Consider the following 24,691-nt stretch of genomic DNA (forward strand, 5'->3'; position numbering starts at 1 on the left):
CGGGACCTTTCTATCGTAACGCTGTCAAAATTTATACTCCTCCAGTTTCCTTCTCCCTTTTTTCTTCTCTGTCGCTTATTACCATCAATTTTATTGCCTCTTGATACCTAACCGAGTTCTCCTTTTTTATCTGTCCATTGAGAGATAAAAAAATGACCCTTGCTCGTTAGGTTATAATAAGTACATACTGTAGTTTGTAGCTGCGTATCGATAAATTATATCGTTCTTTACGATCCTCTTCCGGGCTGCAACTCGTCCATAACGAATTGCCCTCTTCTGTTTCTCAATGCGAACGCATCTCTTCGTCGAACGAGTTACGACAACCAACGATACCCGTCGATCTTCACAGGTTTGCTCGATAGACGGTGGAAGGGGCGCGAAAACCGGAAGCCTGGCACGCTCACCAAACCATGGTGATTAATGTTCGACGATCGTTTTACAGAAGGCGCGTCGTTCCGGCATAGCATCGAGCGATAGGCTGCGTGCACTGCTTCGTTCCCGCGGCTGATAACAGTGTTTGAACTGTCAGTCCGTCGCGTCGGACTGATAGTGAGTCCGGTTGCACAATTAGACGCCCGTGAAAAGTTCGACTAGGCGACGGTGTGATTAATCGTGTTGACTGACGTGTCCGACGAACAACACCGGAAAGAAAGAGTTACGAGACATTCCAACGATATTTCAGTGGTTGCCGAAAAACCTGTGCTTTCGAGCGGATAAAAAGAAATGGTACCGACGATCGTTAAACATCATCTATACGCGGAGAGCGTCACGGGGACGTTAAATTGCACGATCGATGTGTCCGCTGGCAGAAGGAAAAGATTCTGGAAGACACGCCGATAAATAACACAGTGGCTGAAGTGTTCCACGAACGATGCTTGCGGTCTGCTGGTATCTCGGTTGAGACGCCGGCAGAAATAGAAGCCAGTGATTGATTGTGCGAGGCCCGTCACGAAAGGAATGTAATCAGCGCACGGTGAATCTCTATCCGGTTAAATCACAGTGTTTACTCGGGGTACGATCATACACGAACGTGCTCGAAACCTCGAGCCAATGTCCTATTCTGACTTGAAGTTACCCCCATGAAAAGTTGTACTTTGATGGAAAAGTAGTCTGGTGAGTCTCGCGAGTCTCAAATCGACGAAGCGTTAGTGCGACGCTTGTGATTCTTGCACTGTTCCCTGTCGAATCGAAACGTCTCTGTGCAAAAGTTTTCACCGAAGAAGACGCGAGGGTCTATCGGTTGAACGAGCAGGCGTGATATTTCTTCGTCTTCTTACTTTGGTGTTCTACGAGTTGTTTCCCTTGCCCGATAGTGCATCACGATATTCTCTCGTGACTATCACGCGTCGAGTCGCGTAGTACATACCTGTTGTCACAAATCAGCGGATGACTTGGCGGCGCTGGACTGATAGCGAGACCCATTCGGTGTGCAATCAGGAATCACCGATGGCGCAGGACATCGAGTGGCTGACAACGTGCACCACCGGTTAATGCCGGCTACGACGAAATTACGCTCTGCTAGCGCAGCCAGAAATTGCCAGGATAACGTAGCCACAGTCGATTACCGGGAGTAGTCGGCAGGAGAGATCCGATCCCAGCGAATGCGTCACGCTAGGTATGTATGTACTGTACATTCTACATGCCTTTACACATGCTCGCATAATGCTCGTACTCGAAAGTAGATTCGCCACCCGTGATTTATGAGTCTCTTTAGAAGTGTCGTAATTCGCAAATTTGAACACTTCGTTTTTGTTCGGAATTTTGAGTTACCGTCCGTTTATGGTACGGACAGGCCTATTCCTTTCTTTAGGAAATTCCGAATTACGTGTCCTCCCCGAGCTGTAATCATAATGACTCCGAGGTCAGATAAAAAAACCCCGGGAAAGGGCCAGCCGAAAGGGTACGATGGACAGACGAAACCCAACGGCTCGTAGGGAGAATCAGCAACGTAGGAGGACAGTTCATCAGACATCGTACTATGCGGGCGAAATACTTCACTCCCAACAAGATCTTACCACCGCTGTGTTCATAACATCACACTTTACTTTTATACAACAAATACAGTGCTAGAGATTACACTAACACTCGATCTATTAAACCTCCTCCACCCTGAGCGTTGATTCATTCGAGGTACGCGATATCGACCGATCGGTTGCTCTATAGTCGAGAATTCGCAACAGTATTCTTTTTCTTAGCTCATCGATAAGTTTGTGACTCGTGTAGAACGACTGATGGAACTTTAACTAAAGTTGATACATATAAAATTAATTTTTAAATCTGAGGAAAGTAGTAGGCAATGATAGTCGTTCATTAAGAACGAATGTTCGCCAGAAACGTTGCCTGAATATCCACAGTAAAGATCCGTGAGTTTGCTGAGTTAATCGTCAGCTGCCTGATATGATATTGCAATATATTAGTAGTAATCGACAGTGTCACAGTAATTAAAGATACAGGCAGCGCGGCATCGTAGTATGCACCGTTCTCGACAATTTCACGTCGTTCTACGGTATCATTCACAGAATCCTACGCAGAGAGAATCCCCTCTAGCTTGATACGAAGATCGAATGACGGGGCGAGCGTGGGTGTACTACGCTCGTACGATCGGCAGACGCGGAGCCGGTTAACGCGCAAAATGCGAACAAAGAAAGTTTCATGGGCGCGGTGATGACTTATCGCGGGTTCGTTTTCGGTTTTGTTTCGTTTCGATCGTTCGACCGTATAGTCACACGAATGCTGTGTTAAAACTTAACGATTTTACAAGCTGATAATCGCGTTGATAAATTCGTTTGCTCGTTATCCCACTTAATTACGGCTATAATGGATTTTGCGAAATGTTTACGTCCATGCGTTTCGTGTACACGGATCGTCTCCGAAAATATGTATTTCTATAAGGAAAAATAAGCCTGAAGTAATCTTATTCTATGTTTTCGATTTATTTTTCTCGATTGTATTATGATTACTGAAAACACCTTGTACGATACTTTACGATATTTTGTATTAATAAATCCGATAAATTTAGATAGTGCGGATTTAAAAGTTTCGTTCGGACGTTGGCGCATTTATTCGAGCATTGTTTTCAAGAGATAAATCGGGAACATTTTCGTATTGTGATAACCTCGTTCCCGGAATAAATTTTCGAATTACCAGCGTCATTAGGGATTCGGGAAAAATAACGATTGACGCGAAATTACTGGATGAACCGGAGCTCGTGCCACGAATAACGAACGGTCAAAGCACTACAGCGTGCGTGGCCGTACGATAAAGCTGGACGAACATTCACCACGGGCCGATTCATATTCCCCGCGATTATCAGTCTCCGAATGAGCCGAACAATGCGACGAGAATGGCCGCGCGCCGCTCGTTCGTGTTGGTTATCTTCGTGTGAATGCACTTGCAGCCCGGCACGGCGTCGCGTCGCTCGGTTTTGAAAAGAGAGAGCGCCGCCTCGTAACGAGTGTATCCGGTACAAAAGCGAGATCAAAGACGAGCAGCCGGCAGGCTGCTCCGTTCCGAGGAATCGAACGTCTGTGGGAGCGTTTTCGACGACGTCTATTGCCTCCAATATCGTGGAATCACGCCTTCGTTAACGTTGTAGCTGCACGAAATCCTACGAAAGCTCGTTGTACCTCGTTCCTTCCTTAATTTCGACGAAATTAAATTTTTTTTCCTTGGCCAGATGGCGGGAGCTTGCATGGTTACGACGTTGAATTCGATCAACGGAGTCCTATGGACGTGCCAATGAACTCTAATCGATTACAATGAGTTCTCTTTGCGAGACTGATAATTCTTTCGACCAATGGGAAATTCGTAATCTACTTTTCTCGCAAGGATCTGTATCACGTACAGTTGTGAAAATAGGGATTACACCCCGAGCGTGGAATGCCTTTGAATTCTGGCTTTAAACATCTGTCGTGGATCGAGGGTCATCATTTCGAACGTTGCGAAACATTTCTCACGAATAAAGCTGCCTCTTTTCTCATCCAATCGCGTCACAAAGCGGCAGAGGAGCTGGTCCAAATTTAGGGCAATAACGAAGGATATAAATAAGTCGCGTACAGCGAGGACCCTCGAAAGAAAAAACTCATTTCGCATCGCGGTGGTACGATATCTCGCACGAGTTGGCAACGCACATTGTCTTGTCAGAAATGGGCACGTGGTTTATTTGCAAAGAAAAACGACCCGTTTCTCTGTAAGGCCGGGAAAAAATAGAAGAAGAGGGGAAGAAGAGAGAGAAGACAGGAGTACGGCCCCTGGGGACCACATCTGCGGGCCACGAATCAGGCCCCACGTGGAGAGAATCTTTGCTCAAAGTAAAAAAAGTCGCAAAGAGTGCTTCTTATTACAGTTATCATTAAAGACTTTAAAATTAAAAAAAAAAAAGCTGACTTCCATCTCTAATATCGTTTATTAAAAACATATTCCCGTACTTTATGAACAATCTTAAAGATTTCATTAACCGTTCGAATATGGCTGCCGTCAGCGAGCAATATTAATATTTTATTCGAGCTTTAGATGCGCGGCGATCGCGTAGAATAAATTCTGTAGGAATTTGAAGGAAATTTAATACAAACTTTATAGAAAATTTAGAAAGTTTGTGGATCGCTTATCTTCGTGTATCGTACGGGTAACGATATTGTATTTACGTTTGTCATATTTTTACGTTTCGAGGGAACGATTTATGGAAACGTAACCGTACTTAAAGTTCTGAAAAAGCAAGCTGCAATTGGCAATAAATATTTACGAACGTTCAAGCCTTGGTTGATTTACAACACGAGGTACACGAGTCAGGCACGAAGAGTTAATCAGCGACCGTGAAGGATCCGCTACTTCCGAGGTTTGCAAGCCATTAACGATGAATAGGGAAAGGAAGACTTAATAGAGCGAGGTGGCCACGGACGGTGTGTCGCAAAATTCAATCGCGGGGGCGCTCTTTCAAAGGAGAATGGAATCTTTTTCTTAATTGCAGGAACCCGCGCGTTACACTGTAACCACGCGGCATATGATAAATAGCAAGCAACGATCAAAGGGAGCATCGCGATATGAACAGAAATAGCAATCGTTTCACGGGGCATTTCTATGCGTGGTTCGCTCGGTGCAGTTGCACAGGTCATACACCTCAAAGGCTAGCCTTGTCAGGGCCATGAATAGCCCATCGGCTTAGGAACATGGTAGAGGAGCAGGGTAGAAGCTCGTGAAAGGGTATCGAGTGTTTTCAGAAGGTTCTCTCGAGAACCACTGGGATACCATCGAGAAGAATAGGGACGAAAGGTTAGAGGCGATACATCTATTCCGATTTTTTCCGAGGAATCTGGGTGGCATCGTTAACTTGGAAACTCACTTTTCTAGATTTTCCAAGAAAATAGGGAGAGAACGGCTCTCCCTATTTTCTCTCCCATGTCTTTTGCTCACGTGTTTGTACTAACTTTGAAATTCAATTTTGTAAGGTCGTTTATTTAGGTCCTAGAATCCTTCACTTATATTCTGCATTTGTTTATTTACATTTCAAATTAAATTTCAAAAGATTTTGCACCGTGCTCATAATATATTCATAAAAACTTTCTGAGGTAAGTGTTTGAATAATTTCATGAGCTGGCGCAGTTCTGTACTTCTGAATGTTTAGTATCTATATCCGCGAGGATCGAGTTCCCTATTAAAAATCCTAAAGATGTAATGAAACTTTTATAACGAGATGTATTAAAGAGGGAATATTGAAACGTTCGATGCTCATCTTCCATGGCTACGATTTTTAATATCCTCGAGGCGAGATTTTTTTGCCTTCCATTAATATCCATATCACGTACTTCGGTATAATGGTACCTCGGTTACATCGCCGGTCTTTGTGAAATGATTGATATTCCAAACGTGTCTTTCCCTGGCGTTCACAAATTCGGAACGAAAAATTTCAATTCCCGTGGCTCATAGAATTTTGTACCGATTCTGACAGAAAAGAGAATTCTCGCTAATATATTTTAATTATGCAGTGATAAAATATCTACCATTACGCGGATATAATCTTCTTCCATCATCATAGACTCTTGTGGCCGCTCGTGCTTTGATGCGAATCTACACGGTGTTTCATTAACAGATCCTTTCTGAATGAACGAACAACTAGGGTCACGTTTTGTTCGAAATTAGGTTATGCACTCTGTCTCCTCGGTCCTTTATTTCACACTTCATCGCCTTTTACTTTATGCTCCAATCGTGTGCATCTGTGACCTTATTCCTTTCTTATATATAAGATTATCTAAAATTAAAACCATTCGGGTAAATGCAATCTTCCGATAAGAAATTCTCACTTTATATTTCGATATGATCTTTTACACGTTGATTAAAATATTTTCTGCTCGAGTTGCAGCAGAATTGTAGTAACACCCTGTATGCAGAAATGCGTGTGTGATTAAGTGGCGCGGAGGAGTTGTATTATCTGACGTTACGTAGGTGAGCATCAATCTGTTAGAAAGATTAATGGTTTGACATTATCATGCAGATATGGTGAAGTCAATCTGCGGGTTTTTTTGAGATGCACGAAGTCTTCATTTTCATTTGACGTGCCAAAACTTCGTTTATCATGTTCGACGAAATCTCGATACTCCGCGTGATGGTTTTCTCCTTTGCCTTTTCTTCGTTGTAATTTTATTAGAAAAAATCCTCTCAGAAGGTCGTACCTATAGAAAGGGACAAGCTTTTCACATCGAAGTGGTAGTACGATTAAACGCTTTAACGCATGAAAAACCGAGCCTTTCATTCAGATATCAAATTCACGAGTGGGAGTGCGATGTCCGTACAACTGCGAGCTGTCTGTCATCACGTCACCGAATCAACGCAATTACGCAAAGCTTTCGTGACACGATCGAATTTGCACATAATGCGTTTTATACATTCAGGTCTCACAGTCGAGACAGTTCCTCGTTCAGAATCATTGGGGGAAACGATAGAGACGTAGAAACGTGAAAGAAAGAGAGAGCAACGTAGGGTGAAGCAGAAACGAGATTAAAGGTCTCGTCGCGCGATCAATTGACGGGTCAAAAAGGTTTAAGCATCGTGCACAAGCCACTCGAACGAGCTGGTTTAACGAGCCAAACTAACGCTTACGAGTGTTTTCGCGATTGATGCTTGCAACGATTATTAACCCATTAGAAAATCGGTGCCACGGTCGAGTTGCCCACGTTGCTCTTCACGCATTCCTGCCCCGTTCCATTCAGAAGGCACGCGAGTCTTTCGACGTTGTTGTCGATGAATCGAGCAGATACGTTGTTCTCTCGGAGACGTTCCGCTGCTATTGGCACTGCTCCAACAATGTCTGTTTAAAGGTCCGTGCAGCAGCATAAGTACAACGGTTAAAAAACGCTTCCTCGATAGATAGGGGTGTCTTTATTTACACCCCATGCAATCCGGGTGGTCCGGAAGCGAATAAATCGAGAAGCATCCCCGTGGTACAGTTGCCTTTTCTCTAAGTGAGACGTTTCTTTTCTTTTCTTTTTTACCCTGTCATTTATCATTATTTTTTACCATTTATTTCGATTACATCTCGGATACTATTTGGTCATTTGGAATTCTCACAACTATCTTTGGCAAGCCAGCTTCGGTAACTTGCCATAATTACGATCCATCCTTAATTTCTCTCGGACTGATAAAAGAAAAGGCATAAACGGTGGCGTGTTGGTAAGCGTGCATGCAGCTACGCAAAGAAGTATCCCAAACCCACGCGGCCTCGATCGCGTAGGCTCGTTGCACGATGGTAACAAGTGTGCATCGCGTTATGCGAATTAACAACGAGTGCAAAGATCAGCTGTTAACCGTGCAAAGAAAGTGTATCGTCCACGCGTATAATTAGTATTCGTTCACGCGCGATCGTTCCTCGCCGAGGCACATACGAGAGGAAACACAAGGCGTCGACTCGTGTGTGGTCTCCCTGAATCGTGCGCGCTACTCGATTCATCGACTTCGAGTCTCGTCGATTGGATACGAACGAGTACGGCACGAGACAGTGGAAATGCTCGTGTATGGTATTTCGACGTTCACAAACATCGGATGTTAATTAGGATTTTTTTCTTTTCTTTCTTACGATCCCAACCAGGAGAGTACACATGTCAGAATCCATTGGAGCGTCAGTTTTTAAACTTCGAAATTGTCTAGTTTGATTTGACGTTCTCGATTGGTATGAAATTCATGCAAATGTATGCCAAGGAAAGTTGCTGTAACCAGAAATCCTCGAGTTTTTTTAGAGGCGGCAGCTTTTTCTTTCGATACTAACCAGTCACGGCCAACGATCCGAGAATCGTGTTAAATCCCAGCTAACTCTTTGATTCTGGCAGACATCAATCGAGATCCGGTCCGTTTCAGTCTGCTAGATTTCAATTGCGACGCAAATTACACCGATCCGGTGGACCGAATTGAACAAGTCATATGTCATCCACTTGTGGCGGTTTCTTCTCGTTTCTCTTTTTCATCCAACTAATTATATTTTTAACTTCCCAGATCCTTCTTCGTTACGTTACGTATTCTCAATGTGAATTAATATTCGCTGGAAAAGCGTGTACCGTTTTCGGTTAAGCTACTTCAATTAGCAAAACGGAAATATGTCTGAAAAATGAAAATATCATCTTGTGATAATCATAGCACCTTGATGCATCTCGTTACGCGCTTCACTCTTAGGATCACCGGATCGCAGCGCAACGCGCTTGGAATATTTAATTCCGTTCGTCATAGCATTAGAGCGTCGCGAATCGAATCTTTGCCGATTTCTCACCCGTACCGCTGTATTTTATATAATTTACCGGAGACACGCTAGTTTAGTTGGTGTATTCGATTACGAGCTCGCAATCCCTGTGCTCTGGACGAAAGAGAAAAAATTCGTTAATAACGAATACCAATGGCGAACTATCACAGAATTGAAACAGGCGAGTACTGGGTATGGATGGTCGCGGTTATTAGCCGCGTAACGCGATCGCAGTAACGGTTTCAGAGGTAGATTTAAGATCCGGGTCAGTGCATCTGAAAAATAGGTTTTTGCGGTATCGTTCCATGTTTCAGCGACGACGATGGAACGCCGCCATTCAGAGCGCCGCGTTCCAGCCGCCGCTGGAATGTATTTTTTCCAGATGACAATTACAACGAACCTTCTGTTTCGTTCCGTTCTCTTTCTCTTCCGTTTTTTCGTTCCTTTTATTCACCAGATCCGCGCATTGTCTCGGAAGAAATGATTTTGTTGGTCGTTTAGCGGTCCAGGTTAACGCGATAAAGAGAAGGAGAGAGAGAAAGAGACTGGTAATCGCGTCTCTCGGTCGGATTTTCGAGGCAGCATGCGGTCGACGTCTTAATTGTGGGTCAATTTCAGAGAGAGAACGGGGCCACGGGCGAACAAGGCATATTTCTACGCACGAATCTCCCGGCGACGCGGTGGCCCACGGCCGATATCTCGATGAACAGATCTAAAAGTAGAACTCCAGCCGAGAGATCCTTGAGGCGAGGCCGCGTGGGAAACGTTAGAACGGTGTGTGGAGTACATACGTTTGATGGGACGTCGGTTTAATTCAATTTACGCTGCTCGTGATCCTATTCCCTCGCGTGAATTGAAACTAATCTGCCATGGCGAGCAGGACTTGACGTTTCGATATTTATCGCTGAAATTTTTGAGAATTTGCTCCGTACTATCCCTGTGATCCTATCGATGTAGTCGGAATTGCTTGTCTGCAATTGTCTGGAATTCTTGGAACGATCAGCGGGTAGTCGTTGAGAAATAAGTAGCTGGAAATTTATGCTGACGAAACAAAGGCAATTTAGAAACAAACGAGTTTAACCAATTGGAGTGTGTAACTCGAATGGAATCCATGGCTAATTAAATTATAATTAGGAATTAGTTTGTACTATCCCCATGGGAGAATTCCTGACTAAACGTTTTGATAACGATTAACGGGTATGTCTGAAATGAACGTGTGGAACGATTAACAAGTCGTTTATGTTACGGAAAGCGTATTTATGAATTCATAAGGTGGACCTAATCTTTTGATATATCGATGATATAAATATACGCGACGAGCGTAAATATACTGCTCGATAGTCAATATTCAGCGTACAACGGTTGAGCAGGTACATTGAATTCCAAGCGGCCGTTATGGTCTTTAACGATTCGACGCACGAGCACGTGGCCGACCATTACAATATCTAATGCGCCCCAGGCCCGAAAACCGAATTAATTCCGACCGGATATCGGTCAACTACCGGATACTCCGCCATTGGTAGAACGTGCGGTTGCCGCTTAACCGGAAGCCGATGGGAGAACCGTTTTATGGAAGCTTGTGTCTTCGTGCCATCGTATCATCAAATATTCAAAAACTATTCGTCTCTCTGAATTATGAATTTCAGAGCGGAATTTCAAACGAACATTTTCAATTTGCCATTCGCGTTCTCTCCATCTTTAACCCTTTCACTTCGGATTAAAAGGATGACGTGCCGTTGAGTAATTGTGTTGCAAAATTTCGTTTCTTAATTTACATGGATAACGCAATTAACGTTATTTCGTACACTGTCTACAGCGAAAATATTAAACAGCGTATAAGTATCGTGTAATGCATAGTAATTTGACGGGAATGTTCGTTGCAGGAGGGCAGAAAGAAGAAAGGAACTTTTCCTGAGAGATTCGAAAATGCGAGTACGTTGGCATTACCGCTGAAAAATGAACGATGAAATAATCTTGAAGACCTTAACCGGTGGCGGCAACATTCCATTCGCCGATGAGGATGGCACGGTACCGGGCATTGACCATCGCCGCGTTCGATCGAATATCACGCGGAGAGAGCTGACGAAAGAAGCCACCGCTCCGGCTCTAAGCTCGAGGAACGTGCAGAGTTTCACCACTTTCCGTTCGATAGCTCAACCGAAGATCGTTCAAGAGGGTGAGTATCGCGGTGGTGAACCGAGCATCCCGATGCTACAGAAGAGTTCGATGTTGAATCAGAGAGAATTAGCTCAGCATAGACAGATCAAGCAATCGCCAGCTTTAAAGAGAAACAGGAACGAGGCGATCGAAACGGGTTTAGAGAATCCTCTGCAACGCTACGAGAACGCCGTGTTGAAGTATCAGAATCAGAAACCGAAAGAACGAGCAAAACGACCGCCGAGTCACGATCGACAGCAGCAACAGCAGAACCACGGTTACTCGAGTAGCGACGAGAGCGTAGTCAGGAACAAGTCGAAGAGCATCAGCTCGATCGACACGCAATCGGTGAACAACATCTTGGACGAGTACGAGGATCTCGATTACAGAAGATCGTCGGACTTGAGCGACGTCGGCAGTATCAGCGTGTCGAACTTCGAGGCTGTCATGATGGATCAGCAGAAGAAACAGCAGCAAGAAAAATCGAGAGTCTTAGCGACGAGGATGCAGCCCAAGTGTTCGCCGGGCCGGGAGAAACCCCAACCAGTTCTGAAAGTGAACCAGCAGACCCAAGTGAGACAGCGGTCCCGGGAGAGGCAGAAGGAATCCGTAAGACACGTTCTTCCATCGTCTCCGACCGAGGACAATTCCTCTTCGTGCGTTTCGCCAGTGGCTGTGACCGTGGACACCAGCCGTATCAGAGTTCCAGAGGTGTTGTTTCGCAAAGGCGAAGTTCAGAAGAGGGTGGACGAGTGGTTGAATCAGACACAGAGTCAGAATTTCTCGGTGTCTCGAGAGAAACCACTGATCAGATCGAACAGTAGCGCCGATCAAAAGAGTCAAAGAAGATATCGTCAAGACTCGAGGTCCAGATCGATAGACGAAGGAAGGGACAAGTTGAACGGAACGTCGTCGAGCTACGACGACCTTAGCCGCGCGGACAAGAAACTGGAACGCAAGGTGGACAAAGTGAACGTCGGCGTGAACACGAGTAGGGGCACGTATAAAGAGTACCTCGCCTTGAAGAACCGAAGCAAGCAACAAGATTACGGCTTCAGCGCGCCGAACAGCGTGATAGGTAGATCGCGAGACATCAGCCCTTCTACCGGTTCGAGAATTCCTCAAAGAGGACTCCTGAGTTCCAGCTTCAGATCCAGACGATTAGAATCCACCAACGAAGTCAGTCAAGCGGATAGCATTGGAGGAGAATCGTCGCAAATCTACCAGGCCGAAAAGAACTGTCGCGTCAGAAGCGCGGCCGACAACAGGCTGACGAATTTGGTAAAGACCAGAAACGAGTCTGATCATAGCAGGATATCTGGAGTAAGCAGCGTAGCTACCGGCATTACCGGTGGTTCGACAGCGGCGACGATCACGAGCACGACCGCGGTGGCGACGAGCAGCGGCACATCGTCGGTTATCCCCTGCAGGAAAGCGTCGTTTAAACGATCTCAGAATCACGATCAAAGCACGATTGGCGCGACGAGAGCGCTCGTTAAGGAAGAGACAGGCCAGAGAGCGAGAGGAGGCTGTGGAGGGAACAACATCTCGAAGGGCCCGAGCAACCTTGGTGACCAAGGCGAGCCGATCTCACCAAATAAGGACGGAGAAAGTAGGCGCCCGGCTCTCACGAGCGATTCACCGCGAGCCGGTGATAAACCAGCCGATGCTGCCTGTAAATCGATGGAGGTTTCGAGGAGCGTCGATCGGCCCACACGAGATACCCTGAGGATTACCGGCGAATCGGCCGATTCTAGGTATCTTCAAGATAAGAGAGACAACAAGGTGGATCAGACGAGGCTGGAAACTATTTACGGCGCCGTTGGTGCGCGTGTCCGGACTCTTCAAGGTCAGCAGGAATCCCGCGTCACGAAACCGAGAAATCTTCAAAGCGGCATCGCACAGTCAGAAGCTAGAAAGCCACCGGTTGTGCCGAGGAGGGACCAGATTCCTTGTTCTCAGGACTCGAAGGACGATCGGGCGAGGAATTCGCCGATCGATTCGCCTCAATCCACTTTTAAACCTAATAGTCGCGTATACGCGGCGTTGCAACAGTTGAACGAGCAAAATTCGGCAAAGAGCAGATCGGCGGGCAGCAGTCCTTTGGAAAAGTCTCCGAGCAGATCGCTCTATTCTTCGCCGAATCACGTGGAGAAGATTTACGAGCGCAGCCTGCAGCCTCAGGTGATTCACGTGGATGACCTCCAATCGATCCTGCGACCTTCTTTGCAGGTTTCTGCTTATGGCGAAGGTGGAACAGGCGGTCGATCAGATCTCAAGTCGCCTCCCAAAGAAGCGGTTATGCTCGACGAACGAAACGAAAAAGAGAGAGAGGCGGACGAGGAGGAGGAGGACGACGACGAGGAGGAGGAAGAAGAAGAAGAAGAAGCGGAGGTTTACGAACGGGTCGGTGAGTTGCGGTACGAACACCTGGAGACTATCGAAGAAGACGATCAGAAGAGCGAAGCATCCGTTTGCAGATACCCGGAGATCGGATTGAGTCAGTGCCTGAAGATTCAGCAATGCCTGCCGAACGGTAGATCGAGAGGAGGTCCTCCGGAGAAGAAGAAGGAACCGGCGACGTGCACGAAGCGGGACCAACAAAACGAACCTGCCAGAACGTTCGTCACGTTTCACTCATCCGGTTCCCCTCAGGGTATCAAGACGACGAACCTGCAATCTCGATCCGCAGCAACTGGTTTGTTAGAGTGCAACGAACAAGAGGAAAAACGGGAGGTCACGGAACCGATCATGATCGTCGAGGACTTCGAGATCCCTTACGATTCTGGGAACCTGGCCGACAGAAGCCAATCGTGTCACACGCGGGAGAACAGCAATCTATCGACTGCCACTATTCCGGTGGACGAGCTGGAGAGTGAAAGGCAGGCGGCAAAGTTCAAGGTCGAAGACGCGTGTCTTCGATCGAACGAGACGTCGGATCGGACAATGGACGATGCTAAGGAAACCAGCGAGATATCTGAAAAATGGGACACCGAGAAAGGAGAAAGAACGAACCTGAAGGAGACCGACGATCGTGGCTCGGTAGTGAACGAAGTGTTAGTGAAGAATCTTCAATTCAAGCAGGATTTACCGAAAGATTCGGTGGAGCACAGTGCTGGTGACTCGTTCGGCAAGATCATCGAATATGTCGGTCAGCAGAGACCGATCGGTTTTCATAACGTTTTGTGCGACAATTACGAGAACGTGCAGAACGCGAGGTTTAAGGAAAACAAGGTGTACGTGACGAAAGAGGAGATGGAGCGGCAGAGGCTGATGGAACTGCTCCGAAAGGGAGACTACGAATCGGTGAAAGCGGTGAGTGATAAGAAACCAACGTTATTACGCTTCTTTCTTTGCTTTTCTATAGACGTAGTATAGTATAGCATAGCAAGATCTATTAAATAGCGCAAGGTGTTTCGCACCTTTGACCACCTTCCCCTGCCATAAGTAAGGTGTGTTTCCAATAACGTGATACACGCGTAGTATAAATTACAGCGTACGATTCGAGACACGGTCGAGTAGTTAAACGTAAGCTTTATTACGATCCAGCGTTAATGGTATCTGTACACGATTGACTTTATCGATTCCAGGATCTTAATCGGTTTCGCGTTCTAGAGAGAAAGGTCGTGGATTTTCACGAATCAACGATGTTTCACGGGCACGGTTTCGCAACTATCTCGATCGTTCCAGTAGCGTAAACTCGGCCGTTTTAATTCGAAACGAGATAAGCTTCGCTGGAAAGATACGGTTGACAGCAAACCAATAATTACATTTACCATTTCGCATCGGTTGTATATATTGTGTTCCGCGTGCTGAGTCAGTGGTTCTTCCAATAATTACAAGTCGGAATTAACCGAGATATGTTCGATTCGCTCTTTATCTCGATCGCGTATACGCGGAACGGTCATTACGGGCAAAGCCTCTTTTACTCGTTTCGAACGGTGTTCCGTTTGCGCCGACTAGCTGACCGGTGTAATCTGGCGTGCAACGCCGATTTCGAACTTCACAAATTTCGCCTCGCACGATTTCGACCGAATTGCGTAAACAGACCGCGTTACGGTTGGCAAACCGCCATATAATAGAAAATACATAGTTGCGAGTTTCTGGTCTTCTCTCTGTCTCTAATTACGCAAAACCTGCACGAATACGCGGATCCCTTTGCGTTAATTCGGTCCTCGGAAGCTACGCGTTATCGACTGGGAAATGTCGCTAGAGAATAATTAACCGCGATTAAATCTTGCTTGGAACATTAATGAACCGTATGAAAGGACCGAGTACGATTTTAATGATCCTGTACGAACCATCTCGCTTACACGCTAAGATATTTTCGTTGCTTTTCTGATATCACTTTGCGACTAGAAGTATCGTTTTAATATAATAATACGAAAACAACTTATTAGATCCAAACGTATAAGTCTTTTAAAAGTCTCTTATAAAGTGATTAAATGTTGTAAAAAGATTACTTACAGTTATTAAAACTGGCTACTAAAATATTTTCATATATTTCTGTACATGGTTTCACGAGCCGCAGCATCTTAATCCGAAATTTTAAACGAGATAATAATTCTTCAAGATTTTGATAATTTCCCAATAATATCTACCTGCTTGAGGCTTACCTCACTTTCCAAAACTACCCTAATGCTTATGAACGGGCGTGTGCGTGGATGTCGCATCCCCAAACAAGCGAAACTAAGAATAACGGAAATTATCGTTCAGAAGGGTGTAGTACGTATCGCGAGCGTGGAAGTCGTTGCTCGTGGTTACTCTTCAAGGTGCACGATCTCGAGACACGACTCCGCGTAAGAAACTGGTGGTGCATGAAAGACGCGAGAGGAACGGAGAGGACCGTACAATTTATGATTCAGCCGTGCTGGGAACCAAGCATTAGATATGCGGTTCATAGTACGCTTTAACGCGCAAGAAAGATGCAATAAATTGTAGCACGCGCGCTAGTACGTCTCGGAGAAGAGAAAACGCGAGGCTCGCCCTTAACGAGGTTTCGGCTCCGAGCTACTTTTTTTTTCGTCGGCGACCTGCTCAAGGACACTGTAAATTAATTTTCACCCGCCTCTATTCAGCGAACAACTTGTCCGCCGTTGTAAATCGTTTTTCATGGCGAATCAGACGAAATTTCACCTTTTCACATAATGCTCTGTCGCACGAGGTTATTCGCCACCTCGTATGTATTTTATGTTTCCCCGGGCCTGTTGAAATTTCGCGTGACGTAACGAATCATGGACCGACCGTACTTCGTGGATTTTACGGCGCATTAAGGCAGCATTCACAGTGGTAGGCGTTAATGGGACAGATTAATAAGAGATCTTTCAGGACGTTAGCCACGGGACGTAATAAGCGAACGTAGATTCCGTATATACGCGAGCTCAATTAACTCCCGCGGTGCTGTCATCGCCAAACGTCCGATAAAATGCCTTCGTATTCTTTTATCGGTCCGTTACAAAGAATCTCGGCCATTACTGGTAGCGATTTCTCGTTCTCGTCAGCCATAATTTCGTTCTCCGGCGTGTCGTTCAGACGGAAGTCACATTTAACGCCTTCTTTTACCATTATTCGAAGTAAGCGAGTGATTTACGGACAATGCGGATCGCAGTAAATTCAGGACTGTTCAGACAGTGGATAAAAACAGTGATTAAAAGCGCGTATATATCGTCGCAACGAAGAAAGGAAAAGACCGGGATGTATTTTCATGGAACTAATAGCGAGCAATTCGAACCGCGAGCTCAGAGTCACGTTACCTTGCTTAATTCTGCTTCGAGACGCGAATATACATAAGCCTATTTAGACAGTCTTATGTCTATGCGTAGGATTATTCGTAAATACATTCTTTACGACTATACTTCGTCCAAGGCGCGGGAAATTTTCTGCGATAAACATAATACGAAAACGAAAGAGCCTTAAGCGCTTCTTCCCTTCGCTTGCCTCAAGAGAAGCTTCTCTAAAAAATAGACAGAACAGGTTGATCGAATTTATACGAAAATTGCCAGACGACGGGCAAATTCCTGGTTACCTCGAAGAGAAAATTTTCAGGAGACAGTGATTTGGGAAATTAAATGACAAGACGAGCGGTGGCTGGGGGTAGAGCGGTAATGGCGCGAAATTGACGATAAATGGTCCCGACGGTGGCATCGCATCGGGGAGAGAAAGTAGTCTGCGGATAGGGGTGTGTCGATCGAATTCACGAGGAAATATCGCGGCGAACGTAAACTCGACGAGGCTGCTCGTCATATTCGAGCCGTGGATTAGGTCGGGTGACCGTTTGCTCGTAAATTTTCCTGATCGAGGAGGCGGCTGGAGAACATCGACGCGCGTCCGTATGCGTAGAAACGTTCGTGTACGCCCGTCAACGGCGGCGTGCGTATGCATTTCTGCACGTACGCTCGTGTCCATGCACGCTTACATATCGATGAGGCTGGCTACGTCCAGCTATGCATATCTGGGGGTTCGAATGCAGCTGCATTGTTCGCGACCAGACGACGATACACACCGGCAACCCCCGTACGAATTATGACTCGATTAATTCTGCTATGATTCCCACGCGATATCTGTAATGCGCGCCGCGAGTTTAGATTGTTGCCAGTCGAGGACGATTCGCAGGGCACGCCGGATATCGCACGGATATAGGGACGTTCGATGAGAATTTGACTAACCGCGGCTTCGTTGTGTCAATCTACGATAAATGGAAAACCTTGCTTTCAATAATTTCACGGTTGCGCGATTCGGAAATGGAATCGACTCTGCGGAATTTGTTTATTTACGATGGCTACAAAAAGTATTGGCGCATCATTGAATTTATTATAACGTTTACATTCCGTTATATTACTTTGATGTTACGTCGATTAATCACGTATTTATATCGTGTAATGTCTTATGTACAAATAGTAGATACGTTTATAATTATAATTATCATAGGACATGGAATTACCCAAATCAATATAGAATTCATAATGCACTAATATCCTTAAAATATCTGGGTAATCTATATCAACGAAACAAGTATTTTGAACTGATAATTTTGACAATGTGATAAGCAAAGAGAGTCCCGATGCAGATGTTTATGGAATTAACTGTAAGTTTTTCGTCTTTCGTTTGTAAAATCTTGGTTTAACGAAGGAAAAGATCGAACAGACATTGTATCCGCGATTCGATTTGTTCGATCCAAGTTCCATACGACTGTTTTTGAAAAATTTCGTTCAGTCGAACAATGGGTCACGGTAAAAGTATAGAAATGATTGCAGTGGTCTGTAAAGTTCGTCCTGTATCGTTTCGAGCTATTTTTCCCAAAAATCTACCCAGCGAAACCAGCTCGCGAATAGTACACGTTTCACACAGAGCTCTCGCTTCGAACGTCGATATTTTGTAAATTGTGCATACGCCCTTACAAACCGTGTTTGTAACTGCACACAGGCACAGGACGCTGATTCGTTGTTTCGAGTCCGGAAAAGCTTTCACGACTTACAGAATCGCGACGAACGTACACAAATCGATCTACAAACTATCGATCGGGATAGAATACGTGCTATACATAAACCAGCTGCTGTCTCTGACAGTGTGCGTCTCGATTAATCTTCGCTTGATTTTGATGCATTGCGCCAAAATTATGTATGCAGGTGCACGCGTATTCCCGGTACAAATTAATTGGTGACGGGGATATGACTATAAAAAGCATACAGGATACTATTATTCCACGATGAAAATACGGATTGATCGTTTAATCGAGATATCGCGGTTTACCTCGTTTCCCTGCACGATGCATATTCGATCGAACAATTGGGAATAACTAAATCATAGTCTATCGAACTTGCGAGAATTCTGGACTTAGCGTTGTATTACCAGAAATACTTTGCCATATAGTTAAAGCGGTGTATCTAATTTCATGCGAATATGAGTGCTAATGCGGAGCGCAAATACCGCGAGTCGACAGGCATTCGGAGGTGAAACATCGAATGCCAATGAAGCGTGAAAGAATTCACGGCTGAGGATTGAGGCGTTCTTCGTGGGTGAAAGGAGAGGCAGGTGTGGAAAGTTGAGGACCTGTGCGTTTCTAACGATTACCTCTTACATCATACAATACTTCGTTTATTATTTTATGTTTATAAAATTCCGATGATTAATTTTTATCGATACTGTAGTGTGTATAAATTATCCTAAGAGATTTTCACTTTCAAATTCCTTTTATATTTGGCCATAGTTCCTTTTAAAATTACTCGCACTTTGAAGGCTCTGTACAAGTTCAGAGGGACGTTGAAATATGCCACGCGAAATTCATTATGAATTGCTCGTGATCGAAACATTTCATGTTTCACGGGACAAAAAATCTCGTCCAGGCCATTAACCGTGCATAATAGATAATCCCTTTAAATATTTCACCCGTTATCCCGGATCAATTGGACAAAATTAAAATTATTCGGCTGAACTCCCGATAAAACGTTCTATTATCAAATTTATATTTTCCCTGGAAACCTTTAATCCTTTCGCGTTCTACAAACGCGCGTGCTTTTGTTCTCGCGAAATTTATCATACTTTATTTTTCAACTCGTTTCCCCTTCTCGATGGAGGAAGCTTCTCGTGCTCGGATATATAACGATTGTATTTTGAATGACGGCGAGGAAAAGCCTGAAAAACGAAAGGAAAGGATGTTACGGGCACCGTTCTCTCGCATAAAACGTCTGTACTAGAATCTACTGCTTTGAGAGTCCCGTTTTTTTCCCTCGATGAAATAATTAAAACATTATTACTAGCTGATACGCCAGATGAACTTTTAAATAAACCATTCGATATATGTATTAAAAAAAGCTGCACAAGTCGGTGGCGTAGAAACCTAAATACTATAATTCAGCATCAAATATATGCGCATTAACAGTCGCCGAATTTTCTCGGAGAACAAAATACTGAATTGGGTGAATTGCGTGGGATGTTTGAGTTATAATATTTTTAATACCTATTAGCTAACTTTTCTCACGACTTTTCACGGAACGGCAAATAGAGGAAGCATGAATTATGTATTTCTTGTCCGATGAAAAAAGTTGAACGTATTATAGTTCGTACGTAATAATGAATTATCAAACAATAAAAGTTGGCGCCGCTTCTCATTCTGCCGATGCAGGAACGATAGAGCGGAGTGGCGCAATCGAACGGGAGAGCTCTTCGGGGTAAAGGGCACGGACTTATTTAGAAATCGACTGGCTGGGACAAAGGGATGACACCTGCACTGTGCCTGGAGTGGGCTCGGAGCTCGGATGCACAGTGAACGTCTCGAAGCGAAGCGTCGCTTCATTGGATTTCAATGGGAAAGTCCCCGATGCCCTGACAAAACAGTCCAAGGGAGTTCCTTCGATACGGTGTTTCCGTGAAAAGAACGGAGAATGACGGAATACGAAAAATTTTAACGGCGGTCATCGGGAAAGAAAGCGACGGAACGTTGCGCAAACTTGTAAAACCGGTAACTTCTCGATGTTTGACTACCCTCGACGTTTGACGTGTTCCGTAACGATCGATTCGTAGCGAATTACACGGCGTTGTTGCACGATATTACGATATTAAGACACACGATCTTCTCGTATTGCCCGACGATGTATCGATTTCTGTGGACGAAGAAGACTTATGAGTTGGCGCGTGTACGGACTGGGTAACGAACAGCCAGAGTATAAATTGCCTGATCGTCGATAGCCGGTCCGTACATGAAAGTACAAACGGCCATCGTCGAGTTATATCAGTTTCCTATAGTTTATTAGAGTCATAAACCGAGCAGTGACAACAATTCTGCCGGTTGCTCGTCGGCGATATGCCTGCAAGCCTGTGTTGGGACACGGTAGACACCAGAATCGATCGTTCTTCTATGCCAGGAAATAACGAGTCTTATGAAATACGATTTCATCGCTCAAAAATTGTCAAGGTGTTTGTTATTGGCGGTTGCCTGCGTCGATGTTGTAAATACCGTTCCTTTTCTGCTACTCTGAATCAAACGTTATACGTAACATTCTTTAGGGGGTTCGCTCAGCTTTAGGGAATTACATAGCAAGCAGCTGCACTGTGATTCGAGTTTTCACGTTTTCTCCCCTCAACATCTCCCTCTATCTATCTTGCAGTTGTTCGTCACTGATCGAACACGACTTAGCCGAGACATAGAGGGATCTATACGTAATTCTCTGGCCACCAGGTAACCCCTCCGCGAACATCTGTGTTTACGGTGTATCCAAAGCCTCGCTAGGCTGTTCCTATGGTTAGTCTGCCTCGTATTACGCGGTGCTTGTTGCGGCCAAATGCCACGTGACTTTGGGCTTTGCCCACGATCCGATCGACACGATCGAGGTCGACGCAATTTCGGATATTCGTGGAAATAATGGCTTCCTGGCAAGTGTATCCCTGATCGTTGGATAACTCTTCATCCGCTAGCAATCGAGGTGAATCTATACGAACGAAGGGATCGACCGGGGCAAGTTGGAACTCGTACGAAACAGATCCTGGATGATTATAGAAATCCGTTTGATGGGGATCGTAGGTAAATGTCGCCGTATCTCTACGTGCGTATCTCTGTATACGCTAGATGCATATTCGATTAGAGCATCGAAATCTTGCGAGGATTAAACAGTACGTTTATCGTAGACCCACGCGATTTTCCTGGCTTTTGTGAGACGTTCCGCAATAAATCACTAATAAATCTAATAAATCTAATTCTAAATTTCTAATAAATCACTCGACTTCGCTGTACGTTGCACAGCGATCTCCGTGTTGCCTTTGGAAATTTCGTCGTCATTCCACCGGCGTTATTTCGAATTTCAGACATTCCGAGATACCGGCGGATCTCCGAAGGTTCCCGTATCAACTGAAACTTGGCTGGCACGCAAAGGACGCGTCCTCGGATCTGACAGCCGAGATAAAGTTACATAAACGCTAATTACACGGGACAGTTATAAATCCGACCTGGTTCTGTAACTTTAATTCCTGCGAAACTTTGTTAGCGATAATCCTGATCGATAATTAGAAACTTCGCATTTCCCCCTTCTTTTCACTTCTGCTGCTACAATGTACCTGTAATCCTTTCCTTCTTCCGCTATCTACCGTAAAGAGGATAAAGATTCTGGACTTTCGATGAAGCGAGAAACCTAAATTTCTCTACACTTATACAGCTGCCTATAATTTCTCGTAAAATAGACCGAAAAGAAGCGGAAAATTGGGATAAGAAGGAAAGTAGGCAGTTCAAAGATGGAGGAAGGATGTCCGTGGAATGTCGAGCACCATGCATTTCTATCCTCATCTCTCACGACTCTGTCCCCTCTTACACTCTCTTTTCTTCTTTTGCTCGTCTCACTCCACTTCTTTCTTCTTTTTCCTTCCTTCTTCGAGTACCTGCGGTTTCTCCACATCTTCGCTGTATAGTGGTGGGAAGGGCAGAGGCTGGCGAAAGAAAGACGAAGATCGGGAGACAGTGTATCTCTGGAAACCAGTTCAACGTATAACAGCGTTTTTGCATCGGTCTTACGAGAAACGAGAGCGCGTTTGTGACGGCGGCGGTGGCAGCGGCGGCGGCGGCGGCGGCGGCGGCTGAGATATAGGAACTACGTTACGAAGCGTATCCTCGACTTTGACATCCTGTGATCGTAACCCCAATAGCTATGCGGGATTACCGACGTTGGTATAGCTAGATTCCTTTGAATAGTCTTCTGGCTTGCCTCGTGAATAACTTTATTGTTAACCTATGTTGGAAATCCCTTTCACGATGTAACGTATAAGTTATCGTGCACACCAGTGTGTTCTGCATCAACTCGAATGATATTCGAATAATATTGTCCATCCTTGAAACAATTCCGAATACTTTCCGCGTGATTGTTGACACGAGGTATGACGACCTTCGAGTAACCCGAATTTCATTAAAATGATCAGAAATCATCGTGTGCCAAAGCTTTTAGAACGGCTCGAACGTCTCTCCAAGGATTTCATCGTCATCGTTAAATTTAATTACGATATTCATCGTATCAACAGTGGTTTCACTCTCGCCGATTCCGAATTTAGGTTATAATATTTTCAGGTCTCGTTGAAAATTCAATTATTGGACGTACATTTACGTAATTACTTTCGTTAACATCGAAATCCAATTCCCATCGAAGCTGTCACGTGCAAAGAATATTTAGTTTACCGATGTAATCACCAGCGTGACTTAGTTTCGTTCACACGAAATCATAAATTCATGACGTTTCGTTGTTGCAGTTTCCGAAAGCGAAGCGGGTCAGAAAGGGGACAATAAAATCGGTGGCATTCATAAACCGGATAAGAAAAGACAGAAGCAAGCTCAGCGTTAGCTGGAATCTTTTATCAGCAGGTACATGCAAGTATAGCAAATTTTCGTGCAACATCCGCGATCGGCTGAACAGTGAATTCCCCCTTTCTCTCTAGATCTGTCCCTTTTTCTTCGGATGGATCTAACTCGAGAAATTTTTCTCGAGCTTCCCAAACGTTCGAAATTGCGCTCACGATATAACTCCTTCTCGGTTCCGAGTATTGTACTCTTTGCAACGATACTGTGTGCGTTTTAGCGGCTAACCCTCTAGCCATTTTTTAACAAATTTTATTCGAAACACGTACGCGTCCCACGATCTATTGATCTATCTCAAACTTGCTTTATCCAATTTATCAATAGACGATATATGTGTATTGTTCGTGGTCCAACTTCTTGGTATTTCAATCGATCATCGAACTCGTATTCTTCGATACATTGTCGAATTCCAAGAATTCGCACGATATTCCGTCGTCGCTATTTTTCTTTTCGCTTCGATTCTACAATATCATTTTAATAAACTATCGACTTTGTCATCGATGGATTAAACAAAAATTACAAATAGAATGTTACGTTAACCCATCGCCGCTGACCCTAAACAGGTTAAATTTATTAGACTTTCGTAAGAAGCTTCAGACTTTGTCGATCGTTTATAACGAGATTATCAACTTAGCCACGTGTTTGACGCGATGTCGATTTCCTCCTCGTGAGACGGCCGATCCCCCAAAAAATGCCCAGCCTTCCAGGAGGGGACGTGCGTGGCTGAAATCGCCATATGGTGTCCGTCTCGTTTCCAACTCGTCGATCAAGGGTCTCTCGAGGGTTTATTCTCGGTGGCCTGGTCCGGCTCTCGGAACGTGTTTCATTAAAAAGTCTTGCTGAAACCACGGCTCCGTTGCTCGAATTCCAATTTGAAACGCAAGAGATAACGTCGTGAACGTAAGAATATTTGAATTTCCAGAGCAGCGATCTAAATACCTTTTACAAGTCGGATTGTGACGTTGTATCGCGCGCGCTTCCACGGCCGGAAGTAAGGCGGATCGATAACAGCGAAGTCGACGAAATTCTAAACCGATTTTCACGATACCAAGTGCATCGAACGGAACGAAGTTTCTTGGGAGTTCTTTGTACACGCTGCTCTCTTACTTTACACCGAGGGACGTATTTCGCGGGAGTCTTCGGCCAGAGTTTTGCATGAAAGTATGAGAGTTGGGCCACTTTCGAAGGGTAGCGTATAGTGGTAGAAAGTTATTTGAACACTCACCAGAGAAAGCTATATAGGAAACATTTTAGAATCTCGTTAGCACGGTAATGAAACACGGCTATCATGATCATACCGGTAAAATTGAAAAGCATCCAGAAAATATATGTACAAGTTATTCGCAGTAAACATAAATTTAGTAAAAATTTAATACAGAGTACGAAGCCTTAATATAACGGATGATTGACTGTTCGAACACTTTTACGATCTCTGCGAGATATATACCCCCATTAAATATTTTGTAGTTTCTATCTACGCTTTCGGA

The 24,691-nt window shown here is 44.8% G+C and overlaps 1 protein-coding gene across 2 annotated transcripts in view; it reads left to right on the forward strand.

The window, feature by feature from the left end:
• The first annotated feature begins 1,118 nt into the window (after nucleotides 1-1,118).
• The window catches only part of LOC126871880 (uncharacterized), a 161,497-nt gene continuing 137,924 nt past the window's right edge, over nucleotides 1,119-24,691 (forward strand). Inside the window, exons 1-2 of one of the 2 annotated variants that reach the window (XM_050631185.1) lie at nucleotides 1,119-1,615; nucleotides 10,603-14,191. In XM_050631185.1, the coding sequence (XP_050487142.1) occupies nucleotides 10,676-14,191 (3,516 nt within the window). In that variant the 5' untranslated portion in view covers nucleotides 1,119-1,615; nucleotides 10,603-10,675. Of the gene's footprint in view, nucleotides 1,616-10,602; nucleotides 14,192-24,691 lie in introns of those variants that run through there. The other variant, XM_050631184.1, reaches the window with a different exon arrangement.

This window comes from Bombus huntii, chromosome 12 (assembly GCF_024542735.1).
Source record: "Bombus huntii isolate Logan2020A chromosome 12, iyBomHunt1.1, whole genome shotgun sequence".
Classification (NCBI taxonomy): Eukaryota; Metazoa; Arthropoda; class Insecta; order Hymenoptera; family Apidae; genus Bombus; species Bombus huntii.